The 17,800-nt window shown below is 43.9% G+C and overlaps 1 protein-coding gene across 3 annotated transcripts; it reads right to left on the reverse strand.

Annotated features, from left to right (window-relative positions):
* Positions 1–2,572: 2,572 nt before the first annotated feature.
* On the reverse strand, positions 2,573–11,423 carry LOC121537927 (transcription factor NF-E2 45 kDa subunit-like). Of its 3 annotated transcripts, XM_041845588.2 has the most exons (5): positions 11,002–11,423; positions 10,447–10,488; positions 6,710–6,785; positions 6,242–6,379; positions 2,573–3,904 (listed from the first exon to the last, which is right to left on the reverse strand). In XM_041845588.2, the coding sequence occupies exons 3-5, from the start codon at positions 6,755–6,757 to the stop codon at positions 2,600–2,602; spliced, it is 1,491 nt and encodes a 496-aa protein (XP_041701522.1). In that variant the 5' UTR covers positions 6,758–6,785; positions 10,447–10,488; positions 11,002–11,423; the 3' UTR covers positions 2,573–2,599. The 3 variants fall into 3 exon arrangements, with proteins under 3 accessions (XP_041701522.1, XP_041701524.1, XP_041701523.1); XM_041845590.2 differs by lacking the exon at positions 10,447–10,488; XM_041845589.2 differs by lacking the exons at positions 10,447–10,488; positions 11,002–11,423 and adding an exon at positions 7,051–8,362.
* Positions 11,424–17,800: the final 6,377 nt, after the last annotated feature.

Here is a 17,800-nt window from a genome sequence, read left to right on the forward strand (position 1 = left end):
TGCATGCTTTTTTTGGCAGTCAAAATATGAAATGTTATCAGACTAATGCCTTTCAATGTTGTATCTCATAGTCTCCTTCTTCTGATACTTCCTAGGAAACTGACTCTGATCTGAAGGACTGCTACTGAAAGCATAATGGTGTTGAACAAGGTTACATTGCATAAGGTAAGCGACAGTAACCTTTTGATAACTGTTTCTCGTATTGTGGGAGATTTTTCTGAAGTCTCGTCTAAGGCTGTCCTGAATAATTTTTTTGTGTTCTGTTCTCTTCTAGGGTGCCTGGGGAGATGCAATGGGCAAATTAATTTTTAACTGGAAAGACTGCTGTGCAGGATTTTTAACTTTAAAAAAATGTATCTTTACCCACATTGGTTTATATAAAAAATACTTTTACATCAACATCTCAATTTTTGTCCTTTCATTTGATAAATACTGTGATTAAACAGCCACATGAATGTTGAACTTTCATTCTCTGGAATATACAATTCACGCAAGGACGTTATAATAGAATTCACCCGAATGTACTTCTTGATTAAATGAAAAGGTACTTTAGTTAGTGCCTCCTAAGTATTAACACACTTTTCCGCCTTCTGTAAGAGCCTGAATTTTCATGGATTAAATTGAGTTTGTCACTGGCCTGCGCACAATACCCAATTTCAATGGAATTATGTTTTTGGAAGTGTATACCAATTAAATGAAAAGCTGACGTCAACCACTTATGGCAAGCATAAATAAGTTCAGCGTAAATTTGCTTAAGTAGCTGCATGGACTCTATGCAATGAGTGTTTAACGTTTTTTTTATGGCATACAGTTATCTAAGGTTGAGCAGTGAATTTCAAACCGCTTCAACCACCAAGAACAGGGAGTCATTGAATATCCTGTTGAGCACGGTGAAGTTATTCATTACCGATACAGGTGTCCTTCCAAACGCAGTGGCCGGAGAGGAAGGAAACCGCTCAGGGATTTCACCGTGAGGCCAATGGTGACATTAAAACAGTTTAATGGCTGTGATAGGAGAACACTGAGGCTGGATCAACATTGTTACTCAACAATACTAACCTAAATGAGAGTGAAAAGGAAGTCCGTACAGAATTCAACATATTCTAAAACCTGCATCCTGTTTGCAATGAGACGCTAAAGTAAAACTGCAAGAAATGTGGCAAAGAAATTAACTATGCCCTGAATAGTTTTATGCTTGGGCTGAATTAACACATCATTAAATACCACTTCAAATGTTCAAGCATGGTCATGGCTGCATCATGTTATGGGTATGCTTGTCATTGGCAAGGACTAGGGTTTTTTGTTAAAGAAATGGAATTGAGCTAAGCACAGGCAAAATCCTAGAGGAACACCTGGTTGTCTGCTTTCCAACAGACCCTGGGAGACACATTCACCTTTCAGTAGGACTATAACTTAAAACACAAGTCCAAATACACAAGTTGCTTACCAATACATTAAATGTTCCTGAGTGGCCTGGTTACAGTTTTGACTTAAATAGGCTTGAATCTATGGCGAGACTTGAAAATGGCTGTCTAGCAATGATCAACAACCATTTTGACAAGAGCTTGAAGATTTTTGTGCAATCCAGGTGTGCAAAGCTCTTAGAGACGTACCCAGAAAGACTCATTGCTGCAAAAGGTGATGCTAACATGTATTGACTCGGGTGTGAATACTTATGTAAGCTAGATTTCATTTTCCAATAAATATGCACATTTCTAAAAACATGTTTTCACTTTGTCATTATGGGGTATTGTGTGTAGATGGGTGAGAAATATTTAATCCATTTTGAATTCAGGCTAACACAAAATGTGGAATACTTTCTGAAGGCACTGTAGTCTTTCAACATCGTTGAATAAAATGTATCTAAAATAAGCATAGCCATATGACTTGTTCACTTGTAACTAAGTATTGATTTGATTGTACAACGTCGTATAATGAGCACAGTATCTTAAAAAAAAACTGCCATACACTATTCCGTGGTTTTGTATATGAATATACACTGAACAAAAATATAAACGCAACGTGAAGTGTTGGTCCCGTGTTTCATGAGCTGAAAACCAAGATACCAGAAATGTTCCATTTGCACAAAAAGCTGATCTCTCTCAAATTTTGTGCACAAATTTGTTTACATCTGTTAGTAAGCATTTCTTCTTTGCCAAGATAATCTGTCCACCTCAGGTGTGGCATATCAAGAAGCTGATTAAACAGCATGTGACAATGTGCAGTATTGTCACAAAACACAATGTCTCAGGTTTCGAGGGAGAGTGCAATTGGCATGCTGACTGCAGGAATGTCCACCAGAGCTGTTGCCAGATTATTTAATTAATTTCTCTACCACAAGCCGCCTCCAATGTCATTTTAGAGAATTTGGCAGTACGCCCAACCTGCCTCACAACCGCAGACCACATGTATGGCCTAATGAATTTATTTCAATTGACTGACTTCCTTATATGAACTGTAACTCAGTAAAATATTAGAAATTGTTGCCTTTATATTTTTGTTCAGTATACTTAATGGCACTTACTGTACTGTAGATGTATAAAAATGTCACAATGGTATATAAACAGCAAGGCAGTGTCCAATAGATTTAATCTTTACATTATTCTCCATCCAACACATCACTACGTGGCACCAAGTATACGTTCCCATCAGGGGTCTGCTGTAGAGAGTAGTCATCTATGGAGTAGGGATGTCCATCCTCATCCCGGAGCTGAGAGAACACTTCAGCATACAAGTCTGTGAGGCGGTTTTTAACAATAGCCAAGTTGTGTTGGAACTCCATCCTCTCTCTGGCCAGGTGATCCCTCTGGGCCTGCAGCTGACCCAGCTCTCCCTCCAGGTAAACTATATTCTCCAGCTTCCTCTTCCTGCAGTTCTGAGCCGCCACCTTGTTCTTCCCCCGCCGGCGGATGTCCCTGACGAGGGCGAGCTGGGCGTCCGTGAGTGTGTACTTGGTCAGGAGCTCATTGAAGTCATCCACGGGTAGGTTGATGATCTTCTCCATAGGGAAAGGGATCTTGAGGGCGTGAGCTTTGCGTTCATCCCGGCTCAGAGGAACAGGAGGAGGGTTGCCTTTGGGTTTTACATAGAACGCCTGAGAAGAGCTCCCTCTGCTGGCAGAGCTGTTAAGGTTCAAGTCATTCAATGCACTCGGTAAACCCTGTTGATGTTTAATTGACATGGGAAGCAGGAAGTGAGGCTGTGGTTGCATTTGGGATGGTTGTGTTACAGGGAAGTAAGAGGGGTGCGGCCCCGAGTAGGGCTGGGTAGGATGCTGCTGATAGTCCATGGAGTAAAGGAGGCTAGCTCTCCTACCTTGCTCACCCATACTCTCCGTCCCCCTGTGATTATAGTTCAGACCAACCTCTGTGCTTGAACAAGCAGGTACGCCGGTCATGACATCATCTGGTGAGGCCAGCGATGGGCTAGATCCCAGAGATAGGCCAGAGTCCGACTCCAGATCGTCTACAGTGCGTGGTGGATGTTTGCTCTGCCCATGATCAGTCCCTAGCATGTGCCGACTCGGACCCTGAGAGAGGCCAGCATTGTCTTTTCCAACAGGCCCCTCACCAGCGACACTTGTCAGACTCATATGTTCTAGAAAACTCATCAGCGGTGGCAGCAGAGGGTTCAGAACTCTGGGATTCAGCTGGGTTCCAGAATGAGTTCCAGGATGTCTGTACAGTGTCTCAGTTAATTCACTGGTGGCCTGATGTTGGCAGGCTGGCATTACTTCAGAGTAGGTTCCCTCATAAGCAATATCAGGGTTTGTCTCACCACCACAGGGGAGAGGCTCTGTATGAGAGTGAGACTGAGCCATGCTATAACCTCCCAGAGAGAGAGGCGGTTCTGTGGGATGGTACAGAATAGTTTCATATGGGCCTTCATGGGGGACCTCAAACTCCTAAAACAAAGTAAGATTCATGAGTTGATGCTTTGTCTAATCATTACAGTTTATCATTACAATATGTTACTTTAAAACAAAACAATTCTACATGTTTATCATTGACTTTTAAACTGCTATGTGTATTTGTGAACATGCAAAAGACCATTTCATAGGATAATTAATAACTCATCTATGGGGAATGAGCAGTGGTGTAAAGTATTTAAGTAAAAATAATTTAAAGTACTACTTAAGTTGTTTTTTGGAGTATCTTTACTATTTATATTTTTGACAATCTTTACTTTTACTTCACTACATTCCTAAAGATAATAATGTACTTTTTACTCCATACATTTTCAATGACACCCAAAAGTACTCATTACATTTTGAATGGCTAGCAGGACAGGAAAATGGTTAAATTCACACACTTATCAAGAGAACATCCCTGTCAACCCTACTGCCTCTGATCTGGCAGACTCACTAAACACAAATGCTTCGTTTGGAAATTATGTATGAGTGTTGGAGTGTGCCCCTGGCTATCCGTAAATAAAAAAACAAGAAAATTGTGCCGTCTGGTTTGCTTAATATAGGGAATTATAAATTATTTATACTTTTACTTTTAATACTTAAGTATATTTTAGCAATTATATTTACTTTTCATACTTAAGTATATTTAAACCCAAATACTTTTAGACTTTTACTCAAGTAGTATTTTACTGCGTGACTTTCAATTTTACTTGAGTAATTTTCTATCAAGGTATCTTTACTTTTACTCAAGTATGACAATTGGGTACTTTGTCCACCACTGGGAATGAGTGTGAGAAATGAAACTGATAGGTAGTGTGGTGTGGGGGGCCAGGCTTTAAAAGAAAAGTGAGGGGCCAGGCTATCGTATCCATAAGTCACCTGCTGGCCATAGCACACAGTTCACCCCCACCTTGGTATACATCCATAGCTCATGCCGCCCATGCAGGTCTCTCTTACGTGTGTTATCAAGTTTCATGTGGAAACAGGTGGTCATTGTGCTGTGCAGGGGGCTGCTTGCAATGTACAGTGCTGTGCTTTCCTCCCTATCTCTTTATCCTGCCATCACTCAATTGGCCCATTGTTGAGTGTGTGTTACTTGAGTGTGTGTTACTTTTTAGGTGGGAATACTCAGCATTTCCTTAGATTAAATGTATATACACTACCGGTCAAAAGTTTTAGAACACCTACTCATTCAAGGGTTTTTCTTAATTTTTTCAAACTATTTTCTACATTGTAGAATAATGGTGAAGATATCAAAACTATGAAATAACGCATATGGAATCATGTAGTAACCAAACAAGTGTTAAACAAATCAAAATATATGTTATATTTGACACAGTCTCCTCTGAACAGTTGATGTTGAGATGTGTCTGTTACTTGAACTCTGGGAAGCATATATTTGGGCTGCAAATTCTGAGGCTGGTAACTCTAATGAACTTATCCTCTGCAGCAGAGGTAACTCTGGGTCTTCCACTCCTGTGGCGGTCCTCATGAGAGCCAGTTTCATCATAGCGATTTATGGTTTTTGGGACTGCACTTGAAGAAACTTTGAAAGTTCTTGACATTTTCCGTATTGACTGACCTTCATGTCTTAAAGTAATGTTTATCTTTGCTTATTTGAGCTGTTCTTGCCATAATATGGACTTGGTCTTTTACCAAATAGGGCTATCTTCTGTATACCACCCCCACCCCTATCACAACACAACTGATAGGCTCAAACGCATTAAGAAGGAAATAAATTCCACAAATTAATTTTTAAGAATGCACACCTGTTAATTGAAATGCATTCCAGGTGACTACCTCATGAAGCTTGTTGAGAGAATGCCAAGAGTGTGCAAAGCTGTCATCAAGGCAAAGGGTGGCTATTTGAAGAATTTCAAATATAAAGCATATTTTGATTTGTTTAACACTTTTTTGGTTACTACATGTGTTATTTCATAGTGTTGATGTCTTCACTATTATTATACAATGTAAAAATAAAGAAAAACCCTTGAATGAGTAGGTGTTCTAGAACTTTTGACCGGTAGTGTACATAAACTTGACACTGCTGTGGTTGGTTTGCAGGATTGTGTAATTTTCTCTTTTCTGTCTGTCTGTTTGTGGTTGCCTAATTCACCGCCATGGTAGTGTTTTCCTAAGAGAGGCCAACAGTATGAAATTGCATCTCACACTGTAAGGATATCATTAAAAACAATATCTATCGTTTTTCAATATAACTATGGCTACATAGGGGACTTCTGGCCAGGTGAGAGAGGCTCTTAATCAAACTCAAATCACATTTGAGCTATATGGTTACATAATTATCAGGCTATTGAATACTCATCCTCCTACCTGAAGCTCTGTGATGGCCATCAGTTCCCGCCAGGCCAGGTCCATCTCTGGGTCGTGGGGGGCTCCACGTGACCGGGCTTCAGGGGCATGGGCGGGCATCGACACCCCCCCACACAGCCTGCCCAGATTCGCCAAGCCCTGGAGAATGAATTGATAAATGCTGGAAATCTTAGATATCTTTGACTTAAGTAAATGTTATGCTTTATTTAAAAACCCTATTTTGACAGTATTTACACTTACAACATAAGCAATGTAACGATAGATACTTTCTGGTACTTGCTTCTTCAAATAGTTGAACACAATTGGTCACCAAATCATATGTAGGTTTGTGTGTTTTAATGAATAAAACAACAATTTCTTGCCTCTGTCTTTCACAGGAAAGAGTTCAATGCCCAGCAAACACATAACCACCACACAATGTTGTCTCAATGGTCTGTTTCATGACATGATGCCACCTCAGTCACCCACCTCACTGTGTCTCCTCAGTGGGAGGACATAGTTGGCTGCTGCACACATTCAGGACTGGCTGTGGTTGCAGGGAACCCTTCTCGAACAGACAGAAAGAAACAAAGATTATTATCAGTTTTTTTCATTATTATTTAGCCATCAGAATACACTGATTACAGGCTGAACTCCTCTCTCTTTTAATTCAATACGTAGATTACAACACACGATGGAAAAACACTCTAAGTTTCGCCTCATCTAAGAAAAACACTACATGTTACAATCCTTGAAGAGAACCTGGTGTAATCATCACCTCAGTAAACTAAACACACACCTCATTTCATACTGCAGAAAGATGCACATACCATAAAGGTAGACCCACTAGAGATGGCTACATGTACTGTTTGGGTGATGTTCTGTGTTGAACTGTTTGGGACATGCGACGGCCAGGCACACAGAGTTCCGTTGGGCTGGATCCCTCCTATCAGCTGAGCTGTGGTGCTGCTATGCCAGTCACTGATTAGACAATCTGCTGGGAGACAGCAAAGCGCTCCTCTCCCTCTGCAGCAGCAAACAGAGGCTGGGGCTGGGGCCTATGCTGTCAGGCCTATGCTCCTTAGTGTAAATTGAAAGTCAGAGAGGGCTTTATAACCTTTATAAATGGTTTAACCTTTCAAATGCTTCATAAGACTTAATAACGGCTTTTTATCCCTCTTTAGACACTCTGGATCAGTAATGATGATAGTGGACATACGTCTGGGACTTTCCCATTAATAAGTGCTCATTTGAGAGTAGCAAACAGTACATTGTCCTGGTTTTTATAGTCAGTGTACCAGACATGAATTTCATATTTAGTTATGTGTATTGTAGTTGGCACTATAGATACTGACTAAGATACTTTGGATGATGAGAGATCATAGTCTAACCTTTGAACAATGGGCAGGCAAAAACTAAGTTATGCATCGTCTAGCATTTACTCGCAATCCTCACTGGCTTTGTTTGGAACTCAACATCATTCATGCAACTTATTTATACTCAGGAACAGAGCAGGAATCCTCTGCAACAGCACAATGATGACCATTTCATCTTCCATTACCACAATTGTTTATTTACTTGAGGGAATTTTCCTTTTTATATATATATATATATTTTTACTTCTCATCTCCCCGGCAACACAAAATATTTTCAAGCAATCTGGATATGCCACATTTTCCTCATTAAAGATCTTAGTGATAAAGCATATAATTTACAACTTACTGTAGGATACATTGCTGCTTCAGAGGAGACAACTTAATTCATTACTTTGAATCACACACTTGCACATCACTCTCACACAAGTAGCAGGTGATGGCTCTCACCTGAACACTGTTGCAAAGATAATAATAATTATCCCACAAAATACCCAGTCACCTAATTCATCAAACCACTACATGGTTATCCATCTTTGTATTTGTACTCTGTGATCTGTAGCTACAGGTTCCCATGCATAGCATAAACAGCATAGATGGGCTTGTAACTCATATCCTGCCATAACCACTGTTATGTTTGTGGTGAAGGCTGTTTCCTCTAGTACTGAGGGGACAGATAAAGTCGCCTGGCCTGGCTATAAACCAGATCTTACATCAAGTGTTGCATTAATACACCTGATGTAAGATAGACGCTTATATGAAATCCCGCTATGCCCTCCAAAGAACCATCAAACATGCAAAGAGTCAATACAGGACTAAGATTGAATCGTACTACATCGGCTCCGACGATCGTCGGATGTGGCAGGGCTTGCAAACTATTACAGACTACAAAGGGAAGCACAGCCGCGAGTTGCCCAGTGACACAAGCCTACCAAATGAGCTAAATCACTTCTATGCTCGCCTCGAGGCAAGCAACACTGAAGAATGCATGAGAGCATCAGCTGTTCCGGATGACTATGTGATCACGCCCTCCGTAGTTGATGTGAGTAAGACTTTTAAGCAGGTCAACATTCACAAGGCCGCAGGGCCAGATGGATTACCAGGACGTATACTCCGAGTATGCGCTGACCAACTGGCAAGTGTCTTCACTGACATTTTCAACATGTCCCTGACTGAGTCTGTAATACCAACATGTTTCAAGCAGACCACCATAGTCCCTGTGCCCAAGAACACTAAGATAACCTGCCTAAATGACTACCGACCCGTAGCACTCACGTCTGTAGCCATGAAATGCGTTGAAAGGCTGGTCATGGCTCACATCAACACCATTATCCCAGAAACCCTAGACCCACTTCAATTTGCATACCACCCCGACAGATCCACAGATGATGCAATCTCTATTGCACTCCACACTGCTCTTTCCCACCTGGACAAGAGGAACGTGAGAATGATATTCATTGACTACAGCTCAGCGTTCAACACCATAGTGCCCTCAAAGCTCATCACTAAGCTAAGGACCCTGGGACTAAACACCTCCCTCTGCAACTGGATCTTGGACTTCCTGACGGGCCGCCCCCAGGTGGTAAGGGTAGGTAACAACACATCTGCCACGCTGATCCTCAACACGGGGGCCCCTCAGGGGTGCGTGCTCAGTCCCCTCCTGTACTCCCTGTTCACCCATGACTGCATGGCCAGGCACGACACCAACACCATCATTATGTTTGCCAACGACACAACAGTGGTAGGCCTGATCACCGACAACGATGAGACAGCCTATAGGGAGGAGGTCAGAGACCTGGCCGTGTGGTGCCAGGATAACAGCCTCTCCCTCAACGTGATCAAGACAAAGGAGATGATTGTGTACTACAGGGAAAAAAAGAGGAATGAGCACGCCCTCATTCTCATCGACGGGGCTGTAGTGGAACAGATTGAGAACTTCAAGTTCCTTGGTGTCCACATCACCAACAAACTATCATGGTCCAAACACACCAAGACAGTCATGAAGAGGGCACGACAAAGCCTATTCCTCAGGAGACTGAAAAGGTTTGGCATGGGTCCTCAGATCCTCAAAAAGTTATACAGCTGCACCATTGAGAGCATCCTGACTGGTTGCATTACTGCCTGGTATGGCAACTGCTCGGCCTCCGACCGCAAGGCACTACAGAGGGTAGTGCGTACAGCCCAGTACATCACTGGGGCCAAGCTTCCTGCCATCCAGGACCTCTAAACCAGGCGGTGTCAGAGGAAGGCCCTAAAAATTGTCAAAGACTCCAGCCCCCTAGGCAAGCGGTACCGGAGCACCAAATCTAGGTCCAAAAGGCTTCTTAACAGCTTCTACCCCCAACCCATAAGACTCCTGAACAGCTAATCATGGCTGCTCGGACTATTTGCATTGTCCCTCCCTCCCTCCCACCCCCTACCCCACCCCCTCTTTTACTCTGCTGCTACTCTGTTTATTATCTATGCATAGTCACTTTAACTCTACCCACATGTACATATTACCTCAATTACCTCGACTAACCGGTGCCCCCGCATATTGACTCTGTACCGGTACCCCCTGTATATAGCCTCCCTACTGTTATTTTATTTTACTGCTGCTCTTTAATTATTTTGTATTTTATATTTTTTACTTAACACTTTTTTCTTTTTTCAAAACTGCATCGTTGGTTAAGGGCTTGTAAGTAAGCATTTCACTGTAAGGTCTACACCTGTTGTAATCGGCGCATGTGGCAAATAAGATTTGATTTGATTTGATAATAACAACAGCTCAGAGTGAGATGGTGGAGGGCTACACATGAATAGCACAATCCTACTACTCAGCATACAATTTTGATGGAAACATTTTTTACTCACATTACTAGGTGCAAGGGCAGCAATGCTAACCCAGAGAGAGTACTGTGGACAAGAGAAAAAAATGCAATGTGTAGTTCAGAAGAGTAATCACTCTTAGAAATGGTCAGTAGGTAATCATGACACTAATTCCTGAAGAGGACAAATAAGGCTTGAATAGTAACAGTGAATAGGTTGTTTACTAACCTGAAATAAATGAATGGCTAAAATAAGTTATCTGGCCTAAATACTTTTAGTCAATATATAGGGTACTAAGATGACAGTTTGATTAGAAATATATGCTTGTTCTTCATCTTGGGCAATTGCATAATGTTTTAAATATTCGCTTCTGATTATTCTTGAATTTAGTGGCAATTGATTGTCAGTTGTATGTTGTCAAGGGGATTATGTTTGTTGAATAACCAGCTATCAATTGCTTCTAATATTTTAGAGAACCTGTTTTGCACAGTGATGACAAGGTAACAATGAATGTATGAAAAAGGAGAAACTGGGGATATTTAAAACATGAAAGAAGCAGCATTATCTGGCAATGAAAAAAAAGCTGGAGAAAGAACATACCTGAGCAACATGTCTCTGAGTCTTCAACACGTGTTCGGGAGACAAAACTCTTCAGATTGACACAGTAGAAACATAATAATCCTGGTAGAGATGAATAAAAATACTTTATATTCACTTTTGTGAGGACGACGGTGGACTTGTCCGCTTTTAACCGACCATTTTAGGGAGTGGATGTGCTTTCACTCTTTCTCTCTCTCTCTCTCTCTCTCTCTCTCTTTCTGTGTTTCTCTCTCTGCCGATCTCTAGCTCTCTGCTCTGCTACACAGACAGTCCCCAGCATAAAAGGGATGTCTCTGCCTCCGATGTAAGCAACCTTCCTGTAAAACAACCACACCACATGCTTCTACCCTTAATAAAACACTTGCACTCTGACAAAAAAATCCCTTTTTCCCCACAAGAGAAAACCGCAGACCAAGGACACGACATACCCCCAAACAACCCCTCGTTACCTTTCAAAACACAGGCAAATTAGTCTTAGCTATGATGAATAGATGTTTAATCTACATGTTGTCTACATTCTTTGACTAATTAACCATTATTACTCGTAGACATGACACAACATGATGCACAAATCCTTATACAAATCTAGCTGATCACGAGTCAGCGAGTCAGCTTCGTACCAAACCCCCATAAGAAAGCTTCCCTCAGAAGTCGTTTGAAATGAGAGGTTTGTGGAGTGTGAACTGGAGCACCTGGAGTTAAACCACCCTGGTATTGATTGCTGTTAGAGAGGGCCCTGTGCAAGTGGGGGACGGGGGTGGGTTGCAGACAGGCTGGATTGAGACTGGAATGTACACCTCCACCAGGTAAGAAAGGACACATTGTTCTTATATCTGGCAGAGCAACCACTGAGGGAGAGAGAGGAGCAGGGGGAGAATGGAGAGGAGCGTGACTTACAAAACTCCCCCCACTACTGCCCCAATCTAATACATTCTGTATGCATAAAGACAAGCCTAACATCTCTAAAGAGTAACACTAGCACTGTGGACATTTTACTTGACTTATCTATACGCAACCAGGAATTGGTAATAAGCCAATTTAACTATTCTCAATTATTTGATGAGCTTAGTGGAGTAGTTTTACTTTTGTGCAACAATGGACATATACCGGTAGTCAAAAGTGCTGGTGTGATATTCTCATGTTCCAAATCTGTATGGATAGTAACGACATGCAACATTTATGTTTATCCAAAAAACAACATGAAAGGGGGATTCTATGAGATGGATATATAAAGGTGGGGTTCATATTTCAAAAACATTGAATAAAGAAACAAGAAACCAGTGAGTGTACAAAACATTAGGAACATGACAGACTGACTAGGTGAATCCAGGTGAAAGCTATGATCCCTTATTGATGTCACTTGTTAAATCCACTTCAATCAGTGTAGATGAAGGGGAGGAGACAGGTTAAAGAAGGATTTTTAAGCCTTGAGACAATTGAGACATTGATTGTGTATGTGTGCCATTCATAGGGTGAATGGGCAAGACAAAAGAACGAGGGTATGGTAGTAGGTGCCAGGCGCACCGGTTTGAGTATTTTAAGAACTGCAACGCTGCTGGGTTTTTCACACTCAACAGTTTCCCACGTGTATCAAGAATGGTCCACCACCCAAAGGACATCCAGCCAACATTGACACAACTGTGGGATCCATTAATGTCAACATGGGCCAGCATCCTTGTCAAACGCATTCGACACCTTGTAGAGTCCATACCCCAATGAATTGAGGCTGTTCTGAGGGCAAAAGGAGGTGCAACTCAAAATTAGGAAGGTGTTCCTAATGTTTTGTACACTCAGTGTACATCTAATTACTTTTAATTGTACACATAAAAGAACATGGCAGAAGTTTGAAAAAGTCATATTATAAAGTCAGATCCCAGCTCCAAGCCACAGATTATGATTATGTTTTTGTGTCATTGTTCTAAAAGAAATGGAACAAGTTGGTGGCTAACAGAGTCAAGAGAGGTGGGTGTCTACCAGGAATCAGAATGAGAAGGGACTTCCCAACTTCTCAGCTTCCTAGCACCCAGCTCCATACTCACCCACCTCCTAAGGATGCCAGAGAGCAGGCTGTTATTACCCAGACCACAATGGTTTTCACCCTGATTGCAGTTCCTAGCTCAACGCCCACTCTGTGGTGGTGTTTGCAGCAATTGGTCTTTGACATTACATTTACATTTTAGTCATTTAGCAGACGCTCTTATCCAGAGCGACTTACAGTTAGTGAATACATATTTTTTTTATACTGGCCCCCCGTGGGAATCGAACCCACAACCCTGGCGTTGCAAACGCCATGCTCTATCAACAGAGCTACATCCCTGCCGGCCATTCCCTCCCCTACCCTGGACGACGCTGGGCCAATTGTGCGCCGCCCATGAGTCTCCCGGTCGCGGCCGGCTGCGACAGAGCCTGGATTCGAACCAGGATCTCTAGTGGCACAGTTAGCACTGCGATGCAGTGCCTTAGACCACTGCGGCACTCAGGAGTTATCTGACATCTTGGGCAAGTACTTTTCAATTTGTTCTGCATTAAAGTATCTCTTGATTTTGATAATATTTCTTGTCCATTCCCATGATTTGTATAACATCTCTGAGTATAATCCCCCAAATTCACTATTTCATTTATTCCTTTGTCCATGTCCCCTTGGCCCCTAAGCCCCTCACAAACCTTTACAGATGCACCATTGAGAGCATCCTGTTGGGCTGTATCACCGCCTGTTACGGCAACAGCACCGTCCGCAACCGCAGGGCCCTCCAGAGGGTGGTGCGATCTGCCCAACGCATCACCGGTGGCACTCTGCCTGCCTTACAGGACATCTATAGCACCCAGTGTCACAGGAAGGCCAAGAAGATCATCAAGGACCTCAGCCATCATAGCCACGGCCTATTCACCCCGCTATCATCCAGAAGGCGAGGTCAGTACAGTTGCATCAAAGCTGGGACCGAGAGACTGAAAAACAGATTATATCAAAAGGCCATCAGACTGTTAAATAGTCACCACTAACCGGCCTGCACCCAGTAGCCTGCCCTGAACTTAGTCACTGTCACTAGCTGGCTACCGCCCGGTTACTCAACCATGCACCTTAGGGGCTGCTGCCCTATGTACATAGTCATGGAACACTGGTCACTTTAATAGTGTTTACATACTGTTTTATTCACTTCATATGCATATACTGTATTCTAGTCAAGGCCATCCTGTTTAACTATTGCTGCACATATACTATTCATCAGATATACTACATATTCTATCCATATACTGTCCAAACCGTCTATACATCCCATCACATACATATATACATATATAAATATATACATATACAGTACCAGTCAAAAGTTTGGACACACCTACTCATTACAGGGTTTTTCTTTATTTTTACTATTTAGAATTCAAGGCACACTTAACCAGCATGGCTTCCACAGCATTCTGCAACGATACGCCATCCCATCTGGTTTGCACTTAGTGGGACTATCATTTGTTTTTCAACAGGACAATGACCCAACACACCGCCAGGCTGTGTAAGGGCTATTTGACCAAGAAGGAGAGTGATGGAGTGCTGCATCAGATGACCTGGCCTCCACAATCATCCGACCTCAACCCAATTGAGATGGTTTGGGAGGAGTTGGACCGCAAAAGTGCTCAGCATATGTGGGAACTTCAAGACTGTTGTAAAAGCATTCCAGTTGAAGCTGGTTGAGAGAATGCCAAGAGTGTGCAAAGCTGTCATCAAGGCAAAGGGTGGCTACTTTGAAGAATATAAAATATATTTTGGGGATACTACATGATTCCATATGTGTTATTTCATAGTTTTGATGTCTTCACTATTATTCTACAATGTAGAAAATAGTAGAAATAGAGAAAAACCCTTGAATGATTAGGTGTGTCCAAACCTTTGACTGGTACTGTATGTATATTGTGATGTCACGAGAGGCTGTGTCCTAGAGGGACGTTACATCCCCCTGAGATGGCTGCAAACCCAGACAGCTATGGCTCCATCTGCTGGTATGGTCGGGAACTCCAACCCTCTATGGCCAATCTTCCCACGCAGCTGAAACCAATCAGGAGCTGATGAGCTGAAGGTTTGGAAGGGAAGAGACACGGTCTGGAGTGTGGGCTCTGGGAAGAAGAGAATTGTGTTATAATTTCGTTAGTTGCCGAAGACCTTTAATAAAATCCTTGTTTTGGTTGAACCTGGACTCCTTGCACTACTTGGGCAACCCCGCTGGAAGCGGTAGCCTCTCGTGACATCACAGATGGTGGAGAATACGGGCACGCTCAAGCGTTAATAGTGCATGTCAGAGGAGGATACCGAAGGTTTGATCACCCAGTTTTCCAAGTTGGCCGTGAGGCTCCCGCCGACTGAAATGGAGGACATATTGAAAGCCCTTGTTGCTGGCCAGCACGCCCAGATGCAAGCAAACGTGGCTCGTGGAGGAGCAAAAGAAAGCCAACCTTCTGAAGGCAGAGGAATTGCAGTTGCAGAGACAGAGGGTGGTCCAAAATACCCGCCAATAAAGGCAAGTGACTTTATATCTAAGATGGGAGCTACCGATGACATTGAGGCATACCTGCATGCATTTGAGGCCACGGCCACTAGGGAAGCCTGGCCCAAGCAACAGTGGGTTGGTCTGTTAGCCCCCTTTCTAACCGGGGAATCGCTGAATGCTGTCCGGGACCTGGGCCCTGACCAGGTTACTGACTATGATGCCCTGAAGTCTGAGATCCTCAGCAGATATGGACTCACAAAGTTTGGTATGGCCCAGCGCTTTGCACAGTTGGACCTTCCAACCAGACCAACCTCCTCGGGCGCAGATGCATGAACTTGTCCGAATCGCAAGGAAATGGCTGGATCCGCAGAGGAATACAGCAGCGGCGGTGGTGGAGGCCGTTGTGGTGGATCGTTACCTACGCGCCCTGCCTTATGAGGCAAAACGGTTCATCAGTCAACAGGCCTTGACCACGGCTGATCTGACCGTGGAAGCGGTGGAAAAGTACCAGGCCACAGCGGAGATGCTGAATGCTTCCCGAAAAGACCCCAGGAGTGCGGCCCCACCACAAATGGGAAGGACCCGTCCAAAGGACCCCCAAGGTCTCGAACCCAGCCACGTCAGGACTTATCCCGGCTCCAGGGGGAGCCAGAAACCAGGCGGGTCCAAGAAGAGTACACCAGGAGGGGGAAACTCGACAGTGTTACCGGTGTGGGGAGATGGGACATATCTCCTGGCAGTGTGGGAAACCAGCCGATGAACCTATGCCCACTGCGGGAGTCCTCCAGCTCAGCACCCACACACCGTTTGCCTCGCTCTTGGGAGTCGTAGATGGCGGCCCAGATCGACCCCCCACCTGCCCGGTAACTGTGAATCACCATGATGTGGAGGCCTTACTGGATTCTGGTAGCCGGGCCACCCTGGTGCGTAAGGATTTGGTGGGCCCAACGTGTCTGACCCCGGGGAAAGTCCTCCCAGTTTCCTGTGTCCATGGGGACACCAGAGAATACCCCATTACTGAACTTACAATGACCAGCACACGGGGAACCATACACACGACGGCGGGGGTGGTTGATTCCCTCCCCGTCCCTGTCCTAATTGGACGAGACTGCCCAGCCTTTTACCCACTCTGGAGAGAGTCTCAGGAGAGGATAACCCGAGTACCTCGGAAACGGAGAGGCAAAACTCATCCTGGGAAGGCTCCGGTGCAATCCTCCGAATTACTCACTCCCGCCCGGGCTCTGATAGGGATGGCAGGTGCCCAGACCGACACAGAGACGGAGCTACAGAATCTGGACAAAGAACTGTCTGGTCTGAAGGGGACCGCTGAGAGGTATCGTTTGTTAAAGCAACAGTTAGACATGAAGACAGAAGAGTTAGATATCCTCCAGGCTAAACTCCAACAGAGCTCCTTCCCTAAGCAACAGGAGGAGCTGGAGAGGCTGCGCAGGACCATCGAGGAGTGTGAGGAGACCCTGCGCAGTAGTAAGGAGGTCCAGAAGAAGGCAGAGGAGAAGTACAAGGTGTTGGAGAACAAGATGAAGAATGCGGAGGCAGAGAGAGAGAAGGAACTGAAAGCTGCTCAACAGAAGCTAAACTCTGCTAAAACCAAGGCTGATGCGTTCAGTAAGAAACTCAAGGAGAGACAACAGGAGGCTGAGTCCCTGGTCCTAGAGGTGGAGGAGTTGAAGAGAGAGCAGGCTGGCAAGCACCACGGCAATGCGGACGCCCTCTCCGGGCGTGATGCCTTCTTCGCTGCCTTTACCCGACGAGGACGTCGGTCCCGAGGAGGGGGATGTGATGTCACGAGAGGCTGTGTCCTAGAGGGACGTTACATCCCCCTGAGATGGCTGCAAACCCAGACAGCTATGGCTCCATCTGCTGGTATGGTCGGGAACTCCAACCCTCTATGGCCAATCTTGCCACGCAGCTGAAACCAATCAGGAGTGATGAGCTGAAGGTTTGGAAGGGAAGAGAGACGGTCTGGAGTGTGGGCTCTGGGAAGAAGAGAATTGTGTTATAATTTCGTTAGTTGCCGAAGACCTTTAATAAAATCCTTGTTTTGGTTGAACCTGGACTCCTTGCACTACTTGGGCAACCCCGCTGGAAGCGGTAGCCTCTCGTGGCATCACAATATATATATATATATATATATATATATATATATATATATATATACAGTAATGTTCAAAAGTTTGGGGTCACTTAGAAATGTCCTTGTTTTTTAATGTTGTAAATGGCTATTGTAGCTGGAAACGGCTGATTTTTAATGGAATATCTACATAGGCGTACAGAGACCCATTATCAGCAACCATCAG

Source organism: Coregonus clupeaformis, chromosome 24 (genome assembly GCF_020615455.1).
Source record: "Coregonus clupeaformis isolate EN_2021a chromosome 24, ASM2061545v1, whole genome shotgun sequence".
Taxonomy (NCBI): domain Eukaryota; kingdom Metazoa; phylum Chordata; class Actinopteri; order Salmoniformes; family Salmonidae; genus Coregonus; species Coregonus clupeaformis.